This window comes from Papio anubis, chromosome 7 (genome assembly GCF_008728515.1).
Source record: "Papio anubis isolate 15944 chromosome 7, Panubis1.0, whole genome shotgun sequence".
Lineage (NCBI taxonomy): Eukaryota > Metazoa > Chordata > Mammalia > Primates > Cercopithecidae > Papio > Papio anubis.
Genome location: NC_044982.1, coordinates 76,824,414 through 76,849,560, shown reverse-complemented (window position 1 = coordinate 76,849,560; position 25,147 = coordinate 76,824,414). Strand labels below are relative to the sequence as shown.

The window sequence follows — 25,147 nt, the reverse complement described above, 5'->3', positions numbered from 1 at the left end:
CACCACACTCTGTGCCCCTGTGTACCCACAGCTTAGCTTCCACTTAAAAATGAGAACACGCAGAAATTGGTTTTTTGTTCCTGAGTTACTTCAGTTAGGATAATGGCCTCCAGTTCTATCCAAGTTGCTGCAAAAGACATTATTTTGTTCTTTTTCATGGCTGAGTAGTACTTCATGGTGTGTGTGTGTGTGTGTGTGTGTGTGTGTGTGTGTGTGTGTATATATATAAAATGCATATTGTGAACTGTATTCACAATTGCAAAGGTATGTAATCAACCTAAGTGCCCATCAACCAATGAGTGGATAAAGAGAATGTGGAGTGCATACACGCACACATACCAATGTATATACATGTTTGTATATATGTGTGTGTATGTATATATGTGTATATATACATAGATCTATGTAAATAGGTGTATATATACATAGACTTATATATATAGGTGTATATATAGATAGATCTATGTATGCACACACACAAAAAACCCATATTTTCTCAACCGAGTAGATAAAAATAAATGTATATATATGCACATATATATGTGCGTATATATATGTATATATGTACCACATTTTCTTTATCCACTCATTGGTTGATGGGCACTTAGCTTTTACATGTCTTTGCAATTGTGAATTCTGCTGCGATAAACATAGGAGAACAGCACACATTTAACTTGCATGGGAAGAAAATAACTCACCCTCACATTTAAGACCTTGACGCACCAGCCCCCACAGCATTTCTCCACAGTGATCACAGAAAGCTGGAGCTCTGTATGAATGAACAAAGAGGGCGTGGGGACGAATCTGAAAGTCTTCAAAGGTGGCGGAAGCTGTAAAAATAGTGATGTTGAAAAGTAAGTTGAATAGGCACTCTGATCTGTAAATAAAAAGTATGCAAGATAATAAATATGCCAGTACAGATATAACTCTCTAGCCAAAGTTAGGGAAGATAAGATGCAACAAAGCTTGCACTTTCAGCCATTAGACATTATTCCCAGCCATAGTTTTACAGTTGGTGGCACAGCAACCATCTCTCTTCTCCTCTTCCTGCTTGATCAAGTTTCAGACCACTTTAAAAATGGCAAAAAAACTAGCAGAAAGCATGAATGAAAGTATAAGTAAACCTGATTTAAAAATATCTGATGATACTTAAAAAATATGTTACTTTTTATCTTACTTAAGTGAACCAGAAAGGTATTCAAAAATATTAATGAAAAGAAAAGTTGATGAATTGAATTCAGACAGATCTGAAAAATAGTACACTTGAGTATGACCATGAAGAGGGACATTACAGGGTCCAGCTGAAAGACAGATATAAAATATGAGTGGCTGGCCGGGCGCCGTGGCTCAAGCCTGTAATCCCAGCACTTTGGGAGGCCGAGATGGGCGGATCACAAGGTCAGGAGATCGAGACCATCCTGGCTGACACGGTGAAACCCCGTCTCTACTAAAAAATACAAAAACTTAGCCGGGCGAGGTGGCGGGCGCCTGTAGTCCCAGCTACTCGGGAGGCTGAGGCAGGAGAATGGCGTAAACCCAGGAGGTGGAGCTTGCAGTGAGCTGAGATCTGGCCACTGCACTCCAGCCTTGGCGACAGAGCGAGACTCCGTCTCAAAAAAAAAAAAAAAAAAAAAAAATGAGTGGCTTCCTTATATAGGGATAGAGCTGTTTGAACTCTTGGGCAATGTATAATAACTAAGCATTTAAATCATGACTGAGCAACAACCAAGCAGCCACTTCACCAACATGCCAAAGAGAGGGATTTAATACATACACTGGTGAATTGCAGTCCATTCTGAGAAATACACCTTAATCAACCATATTCATGTTGTAGGGAACTTTTTGGTGTTGCTTACTGTTGCTTATTCTGTATGGTACTCATGCAGGATATTAAAATCCATTTTTATTACATTTTTCCATATGATATTTTTTATTAGATTATAAAAGTGGTTTGTGCTTTTTTTGTTGTTGCTCAAATCAAGAAATAGAAAGGTATAGACAGCAGAAAGATTAGCTTTTTTCTCAACATCCTAATGGAAAGTGGTGGATCTTTCCAGACCTATGTGCGCGCAGTAAGCCTGAGGTTGAGGCTGCACAATATAGCACCTGGCAGTAAGAAGACCTGGGGGAAGCCTGACCTTTACTGGAGTGACATCTCAATAAGCACAAGCCTCAGTTTCTCATACCTAAAAAGAGACAGTCTGTCTGATGACGACTTCTCCATTCCCTTAAAATTTAAACTTCCATTAATGTAAGAACAGAACCATATGAACTTAATTTTGTAAGATTTTATTTTAAGATAATTTTGGGGAAAACTGAGGCCTTCAATATATTCCTTGTCTTCTGCTGTCCTTTCCTTTCCTCCTCAATTCAAATAAGTTTAGGAAGTTGCATATCACATTTCCCACTTCAAGATCCACAATATAATTGTCAATGCTTACTCCAAGTAAATCAGAAAAAAAAACTATGATTTGGGTACCCATCATCTACTTTGGTGGTTTGGTCAAAATGTGTCCAATTGGGAGAATGCTAAATTCTCTTTAAAATTGGTCTCTCATACTCATGTAGAAAATTTATTTTTAAAATATCAAAGAAAATAATCAAAGATAAAACTTTATGCCAATTCTTAACTTCTAGCTTCTCCCCTCAGTCCCAAAATCATCCCTCCAGACCAAACAGCTATGACAATAATATGACAATGATTAGTTGAATAATTACTGTAGTATTCAAAATAAGCAACATTAGAATTTGACAATACGAATACCAAGCTGGATTCAGACATTTTTGGAATTAATGAGAAGGAATATAAATAATTAAACTAAAGATTTTCAGTGACACTCCCCCAATTTGTGCCAGGTAATTTCTTTTTTATTTTTTGAAGAGGATTAACATTCATAAGCAGTTAGCACCCTTGACTTATGTTTAAATGCCATATTTCTAAAGTTCAATTTTAATATTCTCCTGTTAATTTTAGAATAATTAAATACATTTTTAAAATAAAACTACGCAGTGTGGTGAGGTTTTACATCCATTTGAAATCAAAGCACAACATCCATTCATTATGAATTTACCTGTTCTGCACCCTGGGGGAAATCAGCATTAGTTGAGAGTATGCATGCCATCTCGCCTAATCACAAAATTGCACTTCACAGATAATCACTTAGCACAGGAAAACAAAGTGAATGCTGTAATTCCATTTCATTTAAGTTTAGGAATCAAAATGGACAGATAAGAATAGGAATATTAAAGTGTCTAAAGATTCTAAGAGAGGAACAATGGGCTATCTGTTAGTCTGTCATAATCAATCAGCCAACCTAAATTAAAACCATATGACAGGGCAACAAACTAAACACAATAGGCCCCTTATACTGGTATTTGTGTCTCTCTGATTTGCTCTATTCACAGCCTATTGTTATACTCCAGTGTGCAAGAGAAGAGAAAATGACATGCTTTTCTTAGTCATTGAGCATTTGAAACAGGTAATTGAGCCAAAAACCCTAAGATAATCAGTTCTTTAATGGTTCATTATAAATTGTTGCACAAATGGAGTAAACTGTTTGGTTAGCAGTACAGAAGAAATAAGGCTTCTGAAGCAAAATAATCTCTGAAGGTCAAAATTATTTTCATAGTAAAATAAAATAATGTCAGATCTTCCAAGATTTTCAGTACTGTTTTTTAAAACTGGTAATTTTGTCAATGGGAGAAGCATAAACTCTTTCTGGCTATGACAAGTTGGGACTGATATAATGAGAGGAAATGCTTAAGCAATCTATAAGGTAGTTATTATGCCTACCCCTATTTTACAGATGAGAAAACTGATACTCAGAAATTAAGGAGCTACACTAGGTAATACAGAATCTGAACTCAGGCAGTCCTGACACCAGAACCATATAAACTCTCTCAGCCACTATTACTCAACTTATATTTCTTTGACTATTTAAACACTATGGATTATAAGCTGTACCTTTATTTTATATATCACTGAAAAATATTTTTTAGAGAGTGCAATTAAATATGTATAAATCATAACCCCTTGTAACACGCATTATCTTATAAGAATGTTGGGAAAATAAGAAGCCATGAAATAAAGTATACAAAAAATGTATCTAGTTCTCAAGATCAAAAATTCTTTTAGTATGCTTTTTGCATGAGCTCCATGTTTAGAAATCCTCCTTTCCAAACAAATTGAGGAACAGTAATTGGTTTTTCAACTTTTACAAAAGTCAATGGTAATGATACATAGGTGAACTAACAGCCAACTGAAGCTTTGTGTCCACATGATAACATGTCACTACATTGAATTGATTAGTTTGTTCTGTTCCAAAGCAAAACACTTTGAAGTTTCCAAAAGCTGTGAAGCTTTGTTGTGGGCAATTTTTATTTCTTTAGTGTCTAGAATATTGAAAATAGTTTCTGGATACCACTCCTACACAAAACCACATACTTGCCATTTTTAAGGTATTCTGTAGATTAAAAACAAAACAAAACAAAACAATATTGGCTGGGCGCAGTGGCTCACGCCTGTGATCCCAACACTTTGGGAGGCCAAGGCAGACAGATCACCTGAGGTCAGGAGTTCGAGACCAGCCTGGTCAACATGGTAAAATCCCATCTCTACTAAAAATACAAAAATTAGCTGGGCATGGTGGCATGCACCTGTAATCCCAGCAACTCAGGAGGCTAAGGCAGGAGAATCACTTGAACCTGGGAGGCAGAGGTTGCAATGAACCAAGATCGCACCGCTGCACTCCAGGCTGGACAACAGAGTGAGACTCCGTCTCAAAAAACAAAAAACAAAAACAAAACAAAACAAAACAAAAAACCAATATGTGAAATGTGAGATTAATTTGAACAACGGTTGCATGAAGGGAGACTCTGATATAAAACTGGCTTGGAGAGACTGGGACCAACAGAGAAGCAGGAAAAAATGACCAACCTTGGGGGTCGGCCATATCTTCTTTAAACTTCCTTTCATTCACCCATAAACACACATCACTGGTGGAATGATCACTACTCATAGTCAGTTTATTGCATTTGTGAATATCTCAAATTATTAGAAAGTTCTTTTTATTGAGGCCCTAATATACTTCTCTAACTTTTACTTACTAATTACAGTGCTAAAAGCAAGCCTTTAAAAATAAGGCATTTTTATGCATTTAAGTGAGCTCATGTAAGTAAAGAAGTCCTAATAATTTCAAGCTAACATAGTTTATTTATGTTATGTGTTATTAATATATCTAGAATCTACTAGGTAATATAGTATATGTTGAAAATAGAAAAAGGACTAAGGAACGATATCTGTAGTTGAGAGTTGAAAGTCAAAATGAGGATGACAGTTCCATTTATATTTATAATACCAAATGCAGGGATGGAACACAAGACAAAGGGTGGCTAAGTCTGTCTAGGTCTGTCAAGGAAAGTTTCATCCAAGAGAGGAATTGTACAGAATCCTGAAGGTTGAATAGTATTTTGAAAAGCAGAGAACAGGATAAAAGAGGGAACATTTCTATCTAGTCTGATTTTAACTATAAATAACATAGGATTGTCTGTATATTTCTTTACAGTTATTGTGGGTTCTTGACACTTTATCATCTTTGGTGCACTGTCAGGGTAATCAGTAAGAATGACTACAAATTGTCCATGAGGCAGGGAACTGAGAGATGACAACAGATCAATTCCACACTATTGTGACCCAGGTGTGTGACGGTGCTTGTAAAATTAAGCACATGTCCATACTCCCTCCCCTCCACGCAATACACACATACCCAACCCCCAAGGTTGGTCATTTTTTCCTGCTTCTCTATTGGTCCCAGTCTTTCCAAGCCAGTTTTATTTCAGATTCTCCCTTCATGCAACCGTTGTTCAAATTAATTTCACATTTCACATTTTTGTTATACCTGAAAACATCCTCACAACTCTCCAACAACAAGAACATTCAATAAACTCCTGTAGAGGGACTTGCAACAACATCTTTCAGATGGGTGATGAAATGAAGGGCATCTCCATTTTTGACTTAACATCTGACCAGAAAATTGTTAGTGAGGTGCAATGATGGGAATTTGGGAGGCTGTGAGTATATCATCTCAGAGATCATAGTAGCCAAGAGAAAAAAATGTATTTAGATATGTTGACTAGGCAGCTCAGAAGTTTCTGGGAAGTTATTTCCTAAGTTTGTGGTTAGAGATTAAAAAAAAATATGGCTACAAGAGAAAAAGGTCTCACAAGCCAGACTGAGAACACAATAGCAAGTTGCCCTAATTAGGAAGAAAAGGGAGTGGTAACTAGATAAATGATGAGACTGCCCAGGGAACTGTCTGATAAGCTCAAGTTCGCAAAAGTAAAGTATCAACAACAGAAGGAGCAGCACAGAGTCAGACTGAATGCAAGTAAGTGGCTCCAGCCAGAGAACCACCCTAGGAAGGCCAAAAGAAGGAAAAGCTGAAGCTTTTTAAAAGCTAAAAGAGAACAGAAGGGCTTTCAGCTGTGTGTTTCATGTGGAAAGAATGAAGCAGAGATAGGCCTCAAACACAGAAATAAATAGTTTAATGAAAACAGACAAAATAGAAAAAGCTATTCGATTATATTTTCGTTTTTATCTTTTCTAGAAAAATAGATCATCGTTAAACTAAAAGAAAAAAAATAAGAAGTAACATATCAAGAAGAAAAAAAAGTCTAGGATGGATGAGAAAGGGGCTTTAAAGAAATTATTTTCAATAGGCCCAAATGAATTATAGACGAGTACTTAAAAGCTTATTTTTAACTTTAAGTATCAGGAGAACCCGCTCCTGATGTTTAACGTGGGTTTTTTTCCATTTCCTAAGTGTCTCGGCTGGGTTGAGAAATAAAGGGAACAAGCACAAGAGAGAGAAATTTAAAGCTGGATGTCAGGGGAGACATCACATGTCGGCAGGATCCGTGATGTTCCCCGAGCTGTAAAACCAGCAAGTTTTCATTAGCGATTTTCAAAAGGGGAGGGAGTGCACGAACAGGGTGTGGGTCACAGAGATCACATACTTCACAAGGTAATAAAATGTCACAAAGCAAATGGAGGCAAAGGAGATCACAGGACCACTGGATGAGGTGAAATTAAAATTGCTAATGAAGTTTTGGGCACGCATTGTCATTGATAACATCTTATCAGGAAACAGGGTTTGAGAGCAGATAACCTGTCTGACCACAATTTATTAGGTGGGAATTTTCCTCCACCTAATAAGCCTGGGAGCACTACAGGAGACCCGGGCTTATTTCATCCCTTCGGCTTCAACCATAAAAGACGGGACGCCTTAAAAGGGGCCGTCTATAAGCCTACCTTCAGTGCACGTTCTCTTTCTCAGGGATGTTCCTTGCTGAGAAAAAGAATTCAGTGATATTTCTCCTATTTGCTTATGAAAGAGGAGAAATATAGCTCTGTTCTGTCCTGCTCACCTGCGGCCAGTTCAAAGTTACCTCTCTTGTTCCCTGAACATCGCAGTTATCCTGTTCTTTTTTTAAGATGCCCAGATTTCATATTGTTCAAACACACATGCTCTACAAACAATTTATGCAGTTGATACAATCACAGGGTCCTGAGGCAACATTCACCCTCCTCAGTTTAAGAAGAAGATGACGGGATTAAGAGATTTAAGTAAAGACAGGCATAGGACATCACAAGGATATTCACTGGGGAAGTGATAAGTGTCCATGAAATCTTCACAATTTATGTTCAGAGATTACAGAAAAGACAGGTGTAAGAAATTATAAAAGTATTAATTTGAGGAACTAATAAATGTCCATGAAATCTTCACAATTTATGTTCTTCTGCCCCGGCTTCAGCCGGTCCCTCCGTTCGGGGTCCCTAACTTCCTGCAACATTTAAGAAAACATCTATCTCAATATCCTAACAGAATGATGTTTGCTTAATGAAATTATTCTAAAGCCCTTTTGTAAGAAGAATAGAACATATTCTAATAAGAATAGAAAAATGTAACAGAAAAGTAAATAAATTCTGCTCTACTTGCTATTAAAATATTCTATAAAATGTTGATATTTAAAAATATGGGTGGCTGTGAAAGACAAAAGAGAGAGATCAGTAGGCTAGAATTAGTGACCCAGAAATCTACTCTATGTATATATCTAAAATATAAGTCTTAACAGAAATCAACGTCAAAGGTGGAGATATCATTTAAAAATAATTAACAAATTGGCCAGGCGCGGTGGCTCATGCCTGTAATCCCAGCATTTTGTGAGGCTGAGGCGGGCGGATCACGAGGTCAGGAGATCAAGACCATCCTGGCTAACACGGTGAAACCCCGTCTCTACTAAAATACAAAAAATTAGCTGGGCGCGGTGGTGGGTGCCTGTAGTCCCAGTTACTCGGGAGGCTGAGGCAGGAGAATGGCGTGAACCCGGGAGGCAGAGCTTGCAGTGAGCCAAGATTGTGCCACTGCACTCCAGCCTGGGTGACAGAGCGAGACTCTGTCTCAAAAAATAAAATAAAATAAAATAAAAAAAATTAACAATTAGTAACGATTAGCAATATAGGGGAAAATACTACTTGAAACAATATTTCCTCTCTTATACTAAAATAATTACCTGCTGACCAAAAAGTTAAATAAAAATATAAAATCATAGAAAACCTAGAAGAGAACAGAGTGAAATCTTATTAAATCTCTGGTGACAAGATGACTTAGAAACAGGAAGTCATAAATCTGCAGTGATGCAAGAAATCAAATGAGAAAGACTCATTAGCATGATCATGTAGGCACTACCGGTTGACTTGCCAAGGAGTCATATAATAGTCTCTTTAATTTAGCATAGTTAGAGTAGATTTATTTATAATAATTATATATTCTAGGTTGCAGAAATCTAATTATGCTTAATAACTCCAGGTATATAGAACATAATTACTAACATTCAAGGAGAGATCCCTAGGCAGTTTTGGATTCCAGACAAGCAGGTAACAAGGCCTATGTTCTATTATGAAAATTAAGAAAGTTAACATGTATTTACTTCTCAGAAAAAAAAAGAAATTATTTTTTTCATTTTTTAAAACCAGAAGGATGCACCGGGACAGCAGGAGTGTTTGATGGCAGGGCTAAAGCCTTGCTCAAGAAATAGCTTAGGATCTACTCATGAACCCACAGAGCTGTTACAGTTAACACGTGAACGATCCTTTAGTTCTTTTCTAGGCAACTGAGCTCTATGGCTGCTGCAAAACATCTGCTTGAGAAGCAGCAATGCCTCCTGCCAGGAAGATGTTGCTTGAATAAAACAGATACAAAATATACACAATTATTATCTGTCCATTAAAATAAATAAATTTATTTTTAAAAGCTTTATAAAAAATAAAGTTATTTTTACAAAATGGAGCCTTATGTAGCTAAAGGACGAGAGAGCTATAAAATGGGATTATTTTATGCCATCTACCTCCATACTGAGTTGGCCAAGGATACTCTCCTCAACATACTTTTTATCCAGCCATTTCTAAGAAGGCTTCACTGTCTTTCACGTCAATCTCTCCTTCTGTTTTGCATACACACTTCTCAGGTAGCCACGTTCCACCCGACCCACACCTCAGCTCAGTGTCACCTATTCTGGGATATGCCTACCCCCACCTGCAGAAGACTGCCCTCTTCTCTGTTTCATAGCGTCCTGGACACTTCTGTCATAAAATGTATCACTGAATATTGCCACCCCTTAATTGTTTATTTGTTCACACATAACATTACACATTGCAAGACCACAACTTCTCTAACTGCGCATGCACATATAAAAGTGATTAATTCTCATAAACATGTTGCTTCCCTGCAGTTCTAAGGCTCTACATTTTATTTAAGTCTCAGTAATCAGTAAATACAGTATTTCAAGTTCAAAAGTAAAGTCCATCAGAATAATATCTTGGATCACATTTTTAAAAGTGTCTAGCATTGCCTTCCAGAGATGTTTTGGCTAGTACCTTGTTATTCTAAGTGCAATATGGTGTCAGTAGTGATAAAAAGCACGGACAGAGTGCCAGGGAAGACCTGGGCTCTGATCCTGGTCACAGCAAATGCATGACCTGGGGGAAGTTACTTCACCTCTCTGAACCTCAGGGTCCTTTTCTATAAAACAGGCTTTGTGTGATGAATCTCACTGGATTATAAGGAGGATATAAAGTAATTAGTATCATCCTTAGCATACTGGTGGGAGCTGTCACAAAGAGTTCTTAGCACAAGGATGAAGTATATGGGCTTTGTGGTCAGAAAGACCTGGGTTTGAATCCCAGTTATTATTAATAATAATTATTGGCACAATCATCATTACTAATGAAGGGGAATGCTGTTTCTAAGTCTGTTGCCAATTCAGAGCCCTTAAAAACTAAGGGCTATAAAAACTAGCATTATTTGCTCCTTCTACTACCTTATAAAGCCTATGTTTCCACTCCAGAGGAAACTGCTCTTCTATCTACTGTTCTGGTTAACACTAATTAAATGGAGCTGGGTCCATAGGGCTGTGTCTAGTTCCTTTCCTAAAATGAATCAATTAACAGTTGGGAATTGCAGTGGGGAAAGAAGGGTCACCATATCCTGATGTGACTGAACGACAAATGCCACAGCTGGAAAGAGATTAGAGAGCATCTTAGGTCAAGAAAGACTACAAATGGTTGCCCCATGTGTCCAACATAGAGGAAAAAGAAAATTAAGTAAAAATGTCATGGAGTCAAATTCTAGCTAATGAGTGCAAGCACTGCAGGCACCCTGAATAGAGGGAAAGAAAGGTCAAATCTGTTTTTCTTAGAAAGCTCCATCGTGTACAGGAGGCTTTATACCTTTAAAAGGATAATGACCTAATTTACATGAGGAACACCAGCATGCAAATTACCTTTAAACTTCTTACAAAAGGTTGGTAGACAAAGGCTAGGTACAGTATTATTCAGAAATATTCTGATAGGCAGCAGGGCTTCTCAGGACAAATAGCATCACTGTTGTCAAATACAATACATTTGCAGTTACAGACACAGGACGAGGTTCTATGTGCTTTACTTCAAGTTGCTTTAAGTCTCACTGTACTTTTCATACAAACAGATGCTTATTTTTGATTCACGAACAACAAAACCTTTAAAAGCTGTGAAATATTCAGGGTATACCCACTCCAGAAGAAGCAACAGTTCAACAATTGCTGAATCCAATTCAGCGCTGTTGGCCAAGGAACCTGCTGTGTGCAGGAATTGTCCCAGTTATGGCTCAGGGGCACTGAAAGAAGGGAACCTTGGTACTTAGAGACTCCCCCTATTCTTCATGAAGAACAAAGCTGACTGATTCAGTTGGTCCACTCTGGTTCATTAGAATAAAAGAAGAACTTTATGAAAAATCTGATTTTCTGCTTTTTCATCAGGTTGAGATAACAGCTTATATAAAGTAAAATTTATTCCTTTTTGTGTACATTCTTGACAAACACATACACACAACTGAGGACCAAAATTGAGATCCAGAACAATTCCCAAATTTTCTGTGCCCCTTTGTAGACAATCGCTTCCCCATCCCCATTCCTCTGACCATCACTGATTTATTTTCTGTCCCTTATCTAATGTATCATACACATGTAACCTTTTGAGTCTAGCTTCTGTCGGTATAATGCATTTGAAAGTCATCTACATCGTTGTAGGCATGCATAGTTCATTATATTTTTTTTTGCTGAGTTGTCTTTCATTTTGTTAAGATCCTACTGCTCATCCATTCACCAGCTGAATCCTTTCAGTGGCATCAGTTTACTCATTCACCTGGGAATTAGGGTAGAAGGTCAGCTAGGATTTGTGGAAAGCAGAGATCAAGTCAAGAGTAGTAGGCTCCAATGAGGTGGAGGTCAAAGGAGTCTCTCTATGTCGCCAGGCTGAGTGCAGTGGCGCCATCTCGGCTCACTGCAACCTCCGCCTTCCGGGTTCAAGCGATTCTCCTGTCTCAGCATCCCGAATAGCTGGGATTACAGCCATGTGCCAAGCCCAGCTAATTTTCGTATTTTTAGTAGAGACGGGGTTTCACCATGTTGGCCAGGATGGTCCCGATCTCCTGACCTCGTGATCCACCCGCCTCGGCCTGCCAAAGTGCTGGGATTACAGGCATCAGCCACCGCGCCCGGCCAAGTTCAGTTTTTGACCTGTTAAGTACAAGGTGCAACTGAGATAACTGAGATATTCAGGTAGGGGTGGATGAAAAGTAGGCAAATAAATACATAGGGTACACAGCAAAGTTTAGATTTAGAGTAGGACATGGACTATAGAGTTAATCTGGGGGTCATCAGTGTCACAATAGTAAATAAAGCCATGTGAATTTATGAGATCCTCTAGGGCTCTCATTTTCCATATGGTAGCCGCTAGCCACATGTTGTTATTCCAATTTAAATTAATTAAAATTTAATACAATTAAAATTTCAGTTCCTCAGTCACACTGGCTACATTCAAGTTCTCAATAGCTACATGTGACTAGTGATTGCAGAGTGCAGAACATTTCCATGATTCCAGAAAGTTGAACTGGACGCCACTGCTCTAAAGAGAGAATTTAACAACAGCAACAAAAACTTTGGACTACGTAGCCAGCATATACGACATATTAATTTTTCTCCATTTATTTGATAAGCTCAAGTTTAATTTTTATTCTTAAATTTTATTATTTACTTACTGAAATTGGCTAACACTTATCGAGCACTTACTTTTAGTCAGATTCTGTGTTAAACATATTATTAATTTTATTTAAACCCCCAAACTCCGAAAATGAGTGCTATTATTTTCCACTTTTTATAGATGATGAAATTAAGGATTTCAGTATGGATAAATTAGGCTACAAACTAATAATAGGGAATTTCTGGAGAATAATTTAGATCAATCCAGGCCTACACATAGATCAATCCAGGCCTACACATGGATTTTCTAAGTAATCATATCAACTGCAAATAAGTATCACTTTGTCCTTCTCCAGTATTTCCACTTCATTTCATTTTGTGGTGTTAACTCCATTTGCAAAGAACTTCCTGAAGAATGTTAAATACTAGTAAAGTATTTAACTTTAACAAACAGTCCTGTTTTGTTGTTGTTGTTGTTTGTTTGTTTTGAGACAGGATCTCCCTCTGTCACCCAGACTGGAGTGCAGCAGCGGGATCTCAGCTCACTGCAACCTCCGCCTCCCAGATTAAGTGATTCTCCTGCCTCAGCCTCCCGAATAGCTGGGATTACAGACATGTGGCACCATGCCAAGCTAATTTAGTAGAGATGGGATTTCACCATGTTGGCCAGGCTGGTCTCTAACTCCTGGCCTCAGGTGATCCACCAGCCTTGGCCTCCCAAAGTGCTGGGATTACAGGCATATGCCACCGTGCCCAGCCCAGTTCTTTTTTTCTTAACCTTGAATGGTCTGTGCCTTAGATTATCTAGTTAAACATGATGCTGTTGATTTGAGTTAGTTATTCTTTATTATTTTGAAAGGGGACATTTTTATTTCTAACCAATGATTTTTCACTGTAAGTTGATGTTGAATTTATAAATAATTATAAAACTCATGCTAGATTATAAAAACTGATTCACTAGTAATGTCAAATCATCTTATTTCTATAATAACTTACTTGGATATTTTATATCATTCTTTTGTAAGCTTATTGATTCCATTTTTTTCAAACATTTTATTTAGAATTTTTGCATCCAGGAGACAAAAATAGAACATCATTAATTGCATGTAGGCTCCAAATTCAGATATCCCTGGAATTTATGTACAATTTTGCCACTAACTTGAGGAGTTAGTAGTAAATTCCTTGATGTCTCTACATCTTGGTAAAAGGCTCATTATCACGCGTAGTGAATACTAAATGCTCATAAACATCAGCTATTCCATAAGTGGACAGGATCTATAGTATTCTTTCCTTTTCTTGTACAGTCTTTTTCAGCTTTTGGGTAGTAAAATTCTGCAACGTTTGAATAATTTATTGGACAAGTTTTTTAAATTGTATGCATTCTGGAACAGTTTCTGCTTGTGTTTGACAGAAATTTCACCTAAGGTTTCCTGAAACAGTGCTCTCTGGGTGAGAGGGGCAGGTGGGAACTTGGTACATCTTAAACACATTTCCAATTTCAAAGTGTTTTAAAAGTTTCCAATTCAAATTTCAAAAAGTATGTATGTGCACATTTTAGGGTAAAGAGGACATTCCAATGAATTCTCACAATCTAAATTATAAAGTAGGTATGTTTCTAATAAAATATATTTCAATACTTAACTAAATTTAATTGTATCTCTGATAAAAAAGAATGCATTTTAACATATATATGCAGGTCTAAATTAATAAACTGATTATTTGCATCACAATGTAATTAGCACACATTTAACATGACAATCCTAATTTTAAAGCAGAAATATTATTAGAAATGATAAGTAAGCATTAAAATAAATATTAAAAACAGAGGACAATTTGTGTACTAACTTCCAGCTTTAGGTAAGTAAAAAGTTTCAACCACTATTAAAAGCTGCCTGTTAATCAGAAGGCCACAGGGCAATCATTTTCTTGGACTCTTTTTTAGTATTTGTCCTAGACAAAAGTGATAAAGAAAAAAAGTATAAAACTCTGAAAACTAACCATGTGCTGCATTTATTTTGTAAAAAGCTGATAAAAATGAACCTAAAAATGGAAATTTAAGATGGAAGAAAATTTAATAATAAGCAAAGAGTAGATTAAACATGTACCATATGGCAACTTTAGCCCATCTTCCTAAAGTGTGCTGTAAACATAACATTAGCATAAACGATTCTGAGCAAAAATGTTCCAAAAGGTGATTTTGCCTGTGGGTTTTTACATTTGGTAGAGCTTTGATGTCATTTTCAAAAGCCATTGTTCTCAGCACTCAAAGATTGTATCTAACCTTCAATTTTTTTGGCTCCTTCCACATTTACAGTGACATTCTCTGGATTATTTCAACACTCAGCATGATAAAACTAAACAAATACAGCATTCTCCAGCATATTTAAAACAAAGTGGAATTCATATTTTATTTAGTAGATTCATAGTCAACCTTCTAGGATTATATATTCTAGCTAAAGAGCTGTGATAAATCTAATAACAAACAAAACAGGTCAAGTAAACTATAACATAATATAAGTGAACATGGATTTGGAAATTGTCAACATCAGGAAGAGATGCAGGCAAAGAAAAGGGAGGGTATAGAGAAAGATTAGCTATAAAAGATGAAGGAAGATACAAATCTTTTTTTTTTTTTTTTTTTTCTGATCTGGAGTCTCACTCTGTTATCCAGGCTGGAGAGCAGTGGTGCAATCTCAGCTCACTGCAACCTCTGCCTCCCAGGTTCCAGCAATTCTCCTGCCTCAGCCTCCCGAGTAGCTGGGAATACAGGCATGCACCACCACGCCTGGTTAATTTTTGTATGGAAGGTACAAATCTTGGCTGGAACAAGAAAAAGAATTTCTTAGGAAGAAACACAGTGGAATAAGGCGCAGAAGAAGAAAAAATGTGGGAAGTGAGGGGTACTGAAGGAATCAACATCACTGTAAAGGAAGGTTAATAAAGGTAAGCAGTGGTAAAGACTGTGGTTCAGTGATTTGGAATTCGCTGATGGACAACTTTAGCATTTCAAGTTGAGGATTTAGAATGCAATAACATAGTCGGGAGTCTTTAAAAATGTACTATCATTTATTTTAGTTAAAAGTATCACACATGTAAAAGAGCACATATAACAAGTACAATTTAAAAAATAATAACCCCAATTGTACTCTCCATACAACTAAAGTAAAGGACACACCATTATCTTTGAAGCTGACTTGTGATCCCCTCCCCAACTACGTAGATTAAATAGAGAAGTGTCAGTGTTTAGTGAATATTATTTAAGAGGATATAATGGGAGATGCAGAAAGAATAGACACTTTAGAGACGAGTAGGAATCCTGGTTGGCAGGGCTCGGTGGCTCAAGCCTGTAAACCCAGCACTTTGGGAGGTCGAGACAGGCGGATCACGAGGTCAAGAGATCGAGACCATCCTGGCTAACACGGTGAAACCCCGTCTCTACTAAAAAAAAATACAAACAACTAGCCGGGCAAGGTGGCGGACGCCTGTAGTCCCAGCTACTCGGGAAGCTGAGAGCAGAGAGGCAGGAGAATGGCGTAAACCCGGGAGGCAGAGCTTGCAGTGAGCTGAGATCCAGCCACTGTGCTCCAGCCTGGGCTGCGACAGAGCGAAACCCCGTCTCAAAAAAAAAAAAAAAAGAATCCTGGTTGCCTTAAACTAAGCAACAAGAGGAATATATAAGAAAGAAAAAAACCTACAACGCACTGTTGCTAAGTACGGAAAGGCAAATATGACTCCATTTGTTGTTTATCTTGCTTCTTTGTTTATTGTTGGGGTTGTTTTAGGTTGGCTGATTTTTGCATGAAAGAAACAAAATACTGGTACTACTAACAGAAATAAGAGAGGAACATTTGAAGGGAAAGCCCATGTTTTAGACCCACGGTTGAGGGAATAAGACATTTAAGTGTGAAAACTCCATTAGCAGAAGTAAATTTAAAATGAAGCCAAGATGAAGCCCAGGGGTTCAAGAAACAATTTCTAAAAACTGCCTGTTGATGAAGATGAGACAAACGAGTCTTTTGAGATATAAAAAATCAACCAAAGAGTTCAGATTTGAGGTTGGAGGGCTAAGAAAGAAGTAAATGGAGGAATCAATTGTAAGATGTGAAAACACAGGGAGGAGGAGAACCAGGAGTACTCAGTGTCACAGGTAAAGAAAGAGGAAAGCCTTTGGAAAAGGATGAATTGGGTGGCCTAAGAAAACACTTCTATATTTTTTACCATCTGGTTAGTTACAGATGCTTGTAAAAGGGAGCAAAGGAGCTGAATCCAGCCTACTGCAAATGAGAAAGAAAAAGGTGAGAGAATAAGAGATGGTCTAGGGACTTCTTCCATTATTTAAAACTGTAAGAAAAGCTTGTGTTGTTTTAAGCCAGTAAGTTTCTCATCATTTGTAAAAGCAGCAAAAGAAAATTAAAATAGACAAGCACTGTTTCATTTATTTCCTCATAGCTCTGTTGAGTTCTATATTGGTATTCTGGGACAAATTTCCTGTTGCAAATAAAACAAAGTTTTCTTGTGTCTTTAAGTGGGCTTCCTGGCCCTTTCTGTCACTTCATGAAAATGAGAATATGTGGTGAGTTAAAAAGCTCAAGAAGCAAAAGGAAAAAAAAAAAAAATAGGAGAAGTTAGATTACTGGAAAATTTATTTTGCTTCTGAGTAATCACAATTTTATTACATTTATGTGTTTCCATAACTGAGATGAATAATATTGTCACATGGGATGAAGGGAAGAATGAATAAGCTGTCTGTGTCACTGTTATAAAGAATGTCTGCATGGGACCAACTCTCCCTCCCTCATGTACCAGTCAGGGCTGGCTTAAAATGGCCTTATGACCAGCATTATTCTCCAATGCATCCTGAGGAATAGGAACCAAGCAGAGGCATTTATTACGCTGAAATTATTAGGAGGGAACTTAGATATGTTAAGTAATTATACACTTAAATATCTTCAAATAAAATGAACAATAATATCACTGAGAAAGGCTTCCTTTTTTGTCATAGTTACATTGTCCTGTGTAAAAACCAAACTCACTCTCATGGATCATAGCTTTAATTCTTTCCTTTTGATTCCAATATGCAATTTATATTCCAGCATTCACATACTTAATGGTAAAAATGCTTTTAAAAGGATTAGTACAAGCCAATAATACTAACAGTATGCTGAGAAAATGAACAGTTAAGCTTTCAAAATTGCTGAGTATAGATGGCAATTCTCAATTACACTACCAATGACATTTTCCTTAGCAAAAATCTACACTGCATCTAAAGATAATGAACAAATAGAAAGTGAGAACTAGAAAAATGGCCATGGATGATTGTACGTAATTTGGTATCGGCTGAATCATAAAGTCTGTGTGTCTGTACGTGCTAGTATTCTTGTAATTAAGAATTTAGATATGCAATTTGACTCTTGGTTTTTGTTATACTAGGTCATCCAAAAATTTAAACGCCACATCTGGGAATATCAACGTGGCTTGGTGACTATGATGCACTTACTTACTTAGCATCAGTTAAAGTGGGTATACTGAACTATAAACTTTGGTAGGAGAGAAGATACAAATTAGAAGAATTTCCTTCAACCTCTATTCCAAGGCTTTATTTAAAGCCTCCCTACTACTTAAAGTATAAATCAGGTTCAGAGTCTCATTAACATAATTTTATTCTTTTGTAACTTTCAAATATTCTGAAAAATTAGCTCATATCCTTCATGTAATTGTACCGGGCTAACCTTTCCTGAATCCTACTTTCATCAATATCCCTCCTTGCTTTATTAAATGGCTTTATGTTTCCCACTATATTATTCATTCAGAAAACATTTTTTGAATAGCAGTTACAGGAAAGACACAGTTTTAGGAAGCAGCAGGGAAACAAGAAAAATAAAATACCATTCATGTGCTCATGGCACTTAGGACCTAATAGAAGATAAAAAAATGTATAAACACAATTATAGGTAGAATGGGACAAATTCTGTAAGAATAAAGGGGCAACTTCATGCAGAACTTGGCATCTCAGCTGAGTCTTAAAGGGTAAATGTGATGCTTAAAATGCAAAGCTGGGAGGAGGCAGGCATTGTAGACAGAAAGACATGCCCAGAGTCAAAATGCAAAGGGCAGTTGAAGGAGTATCAGTTATTCAGTTTGGCTGGTTAACAGAATGCCCAAAGGATATGTGTACAAGTGTGCCAGAGCAAAGCTGGAAGGGGAGCCAGGTCTTGTGTAGAAAGGCTTGGATGCCTGCTTAAAGAAACTATTCAGCAGACAGTGAACGGGAAAGCACTGGAGGCTTCTGAGCAGAGATGGTGTGAGATCATGGCCAGGTTACTGGAAGACTGATGTGCAGGATGGACTGCAGAGAGGAAGGATTGCAGAGAAGATGGACTATAGAAGAGCGAGGACACTAGTCAGAAAGAGTTATAGGGTTCCCATATGGGGCTGTAGCAATAGAAACAGAAAAGATAAAAATAAATGCAAGCTATAGATTTGACAACTAATATGATGAGAATTGAAAAAAGCAGTCAACACTGACAATGAGATCTTACAACTGACCAGGAACCAATTGGTACCATTAATGATGAGTGATCACCAGCAGGAGATGTGAGTTGAGCAGAAGGAATGATGGGCTCTGCTCTAGATATGTTCAGCTCCAGGGCCAGTGGGATATCCAAGTGGAAAAGTCCAGCAGATGTCTAGAAATGTAATGCAGCACAGAGGTTAGGGGAAAGAGTAAAATTGTTCTTAAAGACATGTGTGTGAAAAAAAATCACCAATACAAAGAAGAAAGAAGCCAAGTGAAGTTCTTCTGAGCCAAGTAAAGAGCCATAAAGAGGAGGCAAGAATTCAAGGGATGATAAAAGAGAAGTAATATCCAAATAGAAGGGTTTAAAAACACTATCAAATATGGAAAAGATGACTATTGGGTAAAATATGGACTGAAAAATAATACAAAATAACATTATTATGCATATCCCATGGCATGGCTACATAGTGCAAATGCAGGCACTATGTTAAACACTTTATATGTTAGATCTTATTTAATCCTGATCCCAGACCATAGCCAGGTTGATTTTTGTGTCATCGTCAATCAACAAATAAGAAGTCTAAGGCTTTTGGAATTTAAAGAATCTGTCCTAGGACATAATGTTATAAGTATGGACAGAGCAGAAATGAGCCTAGTGGTATCTGAACCCAATGGCCATTTTCTCACAATTAACAAACCCCGATGCCCAAATGTCCTAATGCCATGGGATTTCCTTAGCTAAAATGTCCCTCACACTCCTCAAAACCAGCCCTGAGAGTCTAGTTCAAGAACCATCATTTCCACAAAGTCTCCCCAGACTCTTCCAGTATTTTTTCTTTCGAATTTTTTTTTCTTTTTTCTGAGATGGAGTCTCACCCTATAGCCCAGGCTGGAGTGAAGTGGTACCATCTCGGCTCACCGCAACCTGTGCCTCCTGGTTTCAAGTGATTCTCCGGCCTCAGCCTCCCAAGTAGCTGGGATTACAGATGTGTGCCACCACACCTGGCTAATTAGAGAAGGGGTTTCACCATTTTGGCCTGGCAGAATGTTCACAGCATTCGGTCTTTGAGACATAGATGAACATTTAATTATATGTCATGTCCTATATTTTGCACCAGTAATTTAAGTCTATTGTTCTTTTCTGAACTAAATAGCTATCTCCTTCAGACATTTTTATCACCTTTCATATTTCTTCTGTATCCTACGTAGCAAATTGTCAGTGAGTGAAACAGCATGCCCAGTGAGGAAACATTTGTTATGAATCAACTCATGTCTTCAGATTCTAAATGAAATCAAAATTGCACTGAGGGTTAATCAGGCAGAAATGTCCCCAGCTATATGTCTTTACCAAGATGATTCTAAGACAACAGAAGGATAGTCTCAGTCTGCTAAAATGTGCAGGCCTGAATGGACAATGACTAGGAAGGAAAGACAGTGTTCATTGGGTAGGGCTAAGGCAGGCTGCTCCTTGCTAAAAGTTCTGAAAATATACTTGGCTTCTCCTGCAGTTACCACACCCCTGAGATTGTTAGCAAATTAAGGCATGCAATTTTTCCAGTGGACTAACAGTTTAAGCTTAGTTTAGATGGTTTTCTTGCCTTTCATGCTTGATTTCTAAATTCCAAAAGAACCTTCTCCCCCTTTATAGAGCGTATTCTACAAAAAGCATATCTCAAATAAGCTTTATTATTATTGTTTATAGGATGGAGTCCTTCTTTGGTGTAATGTTTGGACAAACTCTAAAATGTAATCCCTCGGATTCCCTGGCTTATATCTATTTGGCAGCATTTCTCAGGCCTCAGGGCCAATGTGGCTTCTTGCCATTTCCCATTCAAAGTGAGAAGAGTGGTCCACTTGGTAGAAGCTTGACTGCCCTCGGGGTTAGGGGCACCTTATTTGTATAGAGAATATCTAACTTGATGACTGCTAGGATGTATGTCTTTTCCTTGCATTGAGTGCTTGTTTTCAGCTTGATTAAGTATACTCCACTATGTTATTCCAAATGTATCTGAGAAAGTGAATGCCAAACTAAATGCGTTTAAAAGGGTGTTTCTTTCATCATCTGCAGGGAAGCTTCATTCTGATAAAAGGGATAGAATAGCACATTGAAACATCAGAAAATCTTTGTATTAGTGAAAAAAAAAAAAAAAGACCATTGCAAGGGAAGCTGATCTTCCACACTCTTTTAGGGTAACAGGAGTATATTATTCAATTTTGGCCTCACCTTATTTGAGATTCTTCGAACTGAACAAAAATGGGGATGGTTAAAATTCCAAATATTGAGATACACATTCTAACATATTTTCCACTAAAGGTGATATATTTTTGGAGGCCAATAGCATTCTTTGTGGATCTTTGGTTTAATATTTTAGAAAGATGAGCAATTATAACTCAAAGAATGAGCAAAAGATGTATCTTTATCCTCATCTGTGTGTATGTGTGAACAGTCTTTTCTATGCAATACTGGACCAGCTAACTATAACTCAAGTTCAGATGTTTATGCTTAGGAAAAAAACATTTCTATTTTGGACTGTATAAGCTCTCATCAGCATTTAGTTTTAGAAATAGAAACTTTTTTAACTCAGAATTTCTAACAGTAAGACAGATTCTCATTTTGATGATGATAGCTGATTTGAGGAAAATGTTTATTTCCATTTTAAAGTCTTCAAAAACGCACATATAATATCTTTCCATAGTAACAGTATTATAAGGGGGGAAGACACGATGCCGTTTTGGATTTGGTTTGCACAATTCTTATAAAAGGCTTCCTACTTTCTTTAATAGTTTTGTGAAAATCCTTTAATAGGATACAGAGGCCCTGTCCCACTGATAGCTTGAAACCTCTCTACGCCTTCTTCTTTATAATTTGAATCATTTGGGGTTCTCTTTGTATAAATGGAGAGTGTGGTCCACAACTTGGCTGGTGATACATTTGATGTGCCCAACTCTGACTGGATGGACTTGCGAGCGCCAGGATCCTCAAACAGCGCCTGAGGTGGAAGCGTCTAGGGGAATGACCACAGGCAGTGTGGTCAGTTGGGAGTGAGGGGCCTTAAGCTCTACACTCTGGCATGTTATCTAGCTACTCTTGTTAGGCAATTGACAACTGTGCTTCTTTAGCCATCATCTCCACACTCAGGGTACTCCAGATACCCACTTCTGATGGCTGCATTATATTCCCATTGTTGATGCTAAGATGTCAGCTTTCCTCCTGGAGGTTCAGCCTCAGAAACTAAACTGGGGCCAGGCCCTTGCTATTGTCTGATAGGTGTTCTACTCTAAAGAACACAAGTTCTTAGATTCCAGGTTGAGGGCTCTGCCAGTATGCCACGTGACTCTACTAGCCCCCTACCAGGTGTATGACCTTGGATGATTAGTAGACTGCTCTATACTTCAGTTTCTCCATCTGTAAAGTGGGAGTGATAATCACATTACTTACTTAAGGAAATATTTTGAGGATTACTTGTAACGTCATTGAGATAGTCCTTGGCAAACAATTAAGTACTCCAGAAGGAAATACATTATTTTCATTGCTGTTCTTGCTACTTGAGGTTAGGGTTGATGTGGATCATGGCACAGAACTTACCGCTGCCTGACTGTTAACAACATACCATGACTTTTTTTGTCACAGCCTTCTTCCACCTAGCTTCTAAAGCTCAGTCTGTTTTACTTCATTCTCTATATCCTTCCCAGGTTCTGTGGCTTGCTGGCCTAAGTCCTCCTGGGGCAAAGGTCATGCTCAGGTCAGCAACCCCAACTCTGTTTTTCTTAAGGTCTGGCGTCTGGTATTGTCTGCAACATATTTCTTTTAATACCATGAACTTAAAAAAAAAGAGAACAGAACAGAGAACTTGCATAGTATTTAAAAACACACTCTAATCTCTTATGATGATATATGAGGAAAAGCAAAGTGCTTGCGGTAATTCTACCAGCATTACTAAAGTCCAGCTGAAACCAGTAATCTTCAGATTTTTTATGGGAAGAGAAATTGGTTGAGATTAGGAGTGGAGAGAAGAGAAAAGGGGAAAATAATGAAATATATACTTATCTCTTCAGAGTAGCTCTATAAGCTAGGTATACCAGAGACTCAAAAAGTTTTATTAATTTCTTCAAGGTCAATAGCCTGAAGCTCAAGCTCATCTAAGACTCCAGCACAAGTCGTTGCAGAGACAGTTAAGCCCTTGAACAGTCTGGAAGGGGGGCCTGAATGTGGGCCGACCTTCCTTGGCATGGAGAAATTGTCTTTTGTTACTACAACTGCTCTGACACGCCACTTAGAAGTCCAGAGATATCTAAACACCAGCATTCTCTTTGTTAAATGAGTATTTATGTGCCTTTGTCTTCTGATCATCTTCCCTGTTAACACAGTAACTGCTTAAGAGTCTAATGTTAAAACCAACCACACCTGGAACAACAATTTACCCACATCTAGTGCTCAATATCTGTCACTGGAATGAGTAGCTGAGCACATAAACATGCCCTCATAAGCATGTCCATTTGTCTATCCATTTGCTGTCTTCCAGACCAATTCATATCCATAATCTGATTTCATCTACCTAATACTTATATTAGTTTCCTATTGATGCTACAGCAATAGGACTGTAAACTTAGTGGCTTAAAATAACACACATTTATTATTACAGTCCAGGAAGTCAGAAGTCCAAAATGGGTCTCAGTGAGCTAAAATCAAACTGTCAGCAGGCTGCATTTCTTCTTCTATTATTTCTTAGAAATCACATGTTTTCTTACCTTACCAGCTTTTAGCATTTCTTGGCTCATGGCACATTCCTCCTTGGAAGCCGAAAACATTAGGCCGATCCCTTTTCACCCTATCGTCTCTCTGGTTCTCTCTCTTCTGCCTCCTGCCTCCACATTTAAGAACCCTTGTGATTACTTTGGGCCCACTAGGATAACCTCCCTCACTTAACATCAGCTGACAGCAACTTAATTACATATACAACCTTAATTCTCTTTTTTTCATATACCCTGACAACTTCACAGGTTCCAGGAAATAGAACATGGACATCTCTGGGGTACCACCATTCAGCCCATTGTACAACTTTACAAGGTAGGTGGGGGTGGGAGTTTCTCCTGGTATGGATTAGGAAAATGAAATGAGAACAATTAAATCCTTTACCCATGGCATAGTTATAGGCAGTGGCAAAGTCAGAACTACAAACTAGTTATAGTGATATCCAGTGTAGTAACCTAGTATTCCTACCACGATCCCTTTTATTCCTTAAACTTTAAGAAGAGAGGCATAAATTAAGTCAAGATGGATTAAAGACTTAAATTTAAAACCCGAGGCCGGGCATGACGGTTCACACCTGTAATCCCACCACTTTGGGAAGCCAAGGCAGGCCGATTGCCTGAGCTCAGGAGTTCACGACCAGCCTGGGCAACACGGTGAAACTCCGTCTCTACTAAAACATAAAAAATTAGCCGGGCGTGGTGGTGTGCCCCTGTAGTCCCAGCTACTCAAGAGGCTGAGGCAGGAGAACTGCGTGAACCCGGGAGGCGGAGGCTGGAGTAGGCGGAGACTGTGCCACTGCACTCCAGCCTGGGCGACAGAGCGAGACTCTGTCTCAAAAAAAAAAAAAAAAAAAAAAAAAAAGAAAGAAAAAGAAAAAAGTAGAACCCGAAACTATGCAAACCCCAGAAGAAAATCTATGCTATACCATTCAGGACATAGGCACAGGCAAAGATTTCATGATGAAAATGCCAAAAGCAATTGCAACAAAAGCCAAAAAATGACAAATAGGATCTAATCAAACTAAAGAGCTTCTGCACAACCAAAAAAACTATCATCAGAGTGAACAGATGACCTACAGAATGGGAGAAAATTTTTGCAATCTACCAATCTGACAAAGGTATAATATCCAGAGTCTATAAGAAACTTAAACAAATTTACAAGAAAAAAAAAAACATTAAAAAGTGGGCAAATGATATGAACAGGCATTTCTCAAAAGAAGACATTCAGGCAGCCAATAAACATTTTTTTAAAAAAGCCTAACATTACTACTGATCATTAGAGAAATACAAACCGAAATCTCAATG

At 37.8% G+C, this 25,147-nt stretch overlaps 1 protein-coding gene across 2 annotated transcripts in view; it reads right to left on the bottom strand.

Annotated features, from left to right (window-relative positions):
- Positions 1-25,147, bottom strand: part of PRKD1 (protein kinase D1) — a 359,062-nt gene that overhangs the window by 87,411 nt on the left and 246,504 nt on the right. For both annotated transcript variants that reach the window (XM_017961082.3, XM_031668218.1), the window contains exon 3: positions 699-830. In XM_017961082.3, the coding sequence (XP_017816571.3) occupies positions 699-830 (132 nt within the window). The remainder of the gene's footprint in view (positions 1-698; positions 831-25,147) is intronic.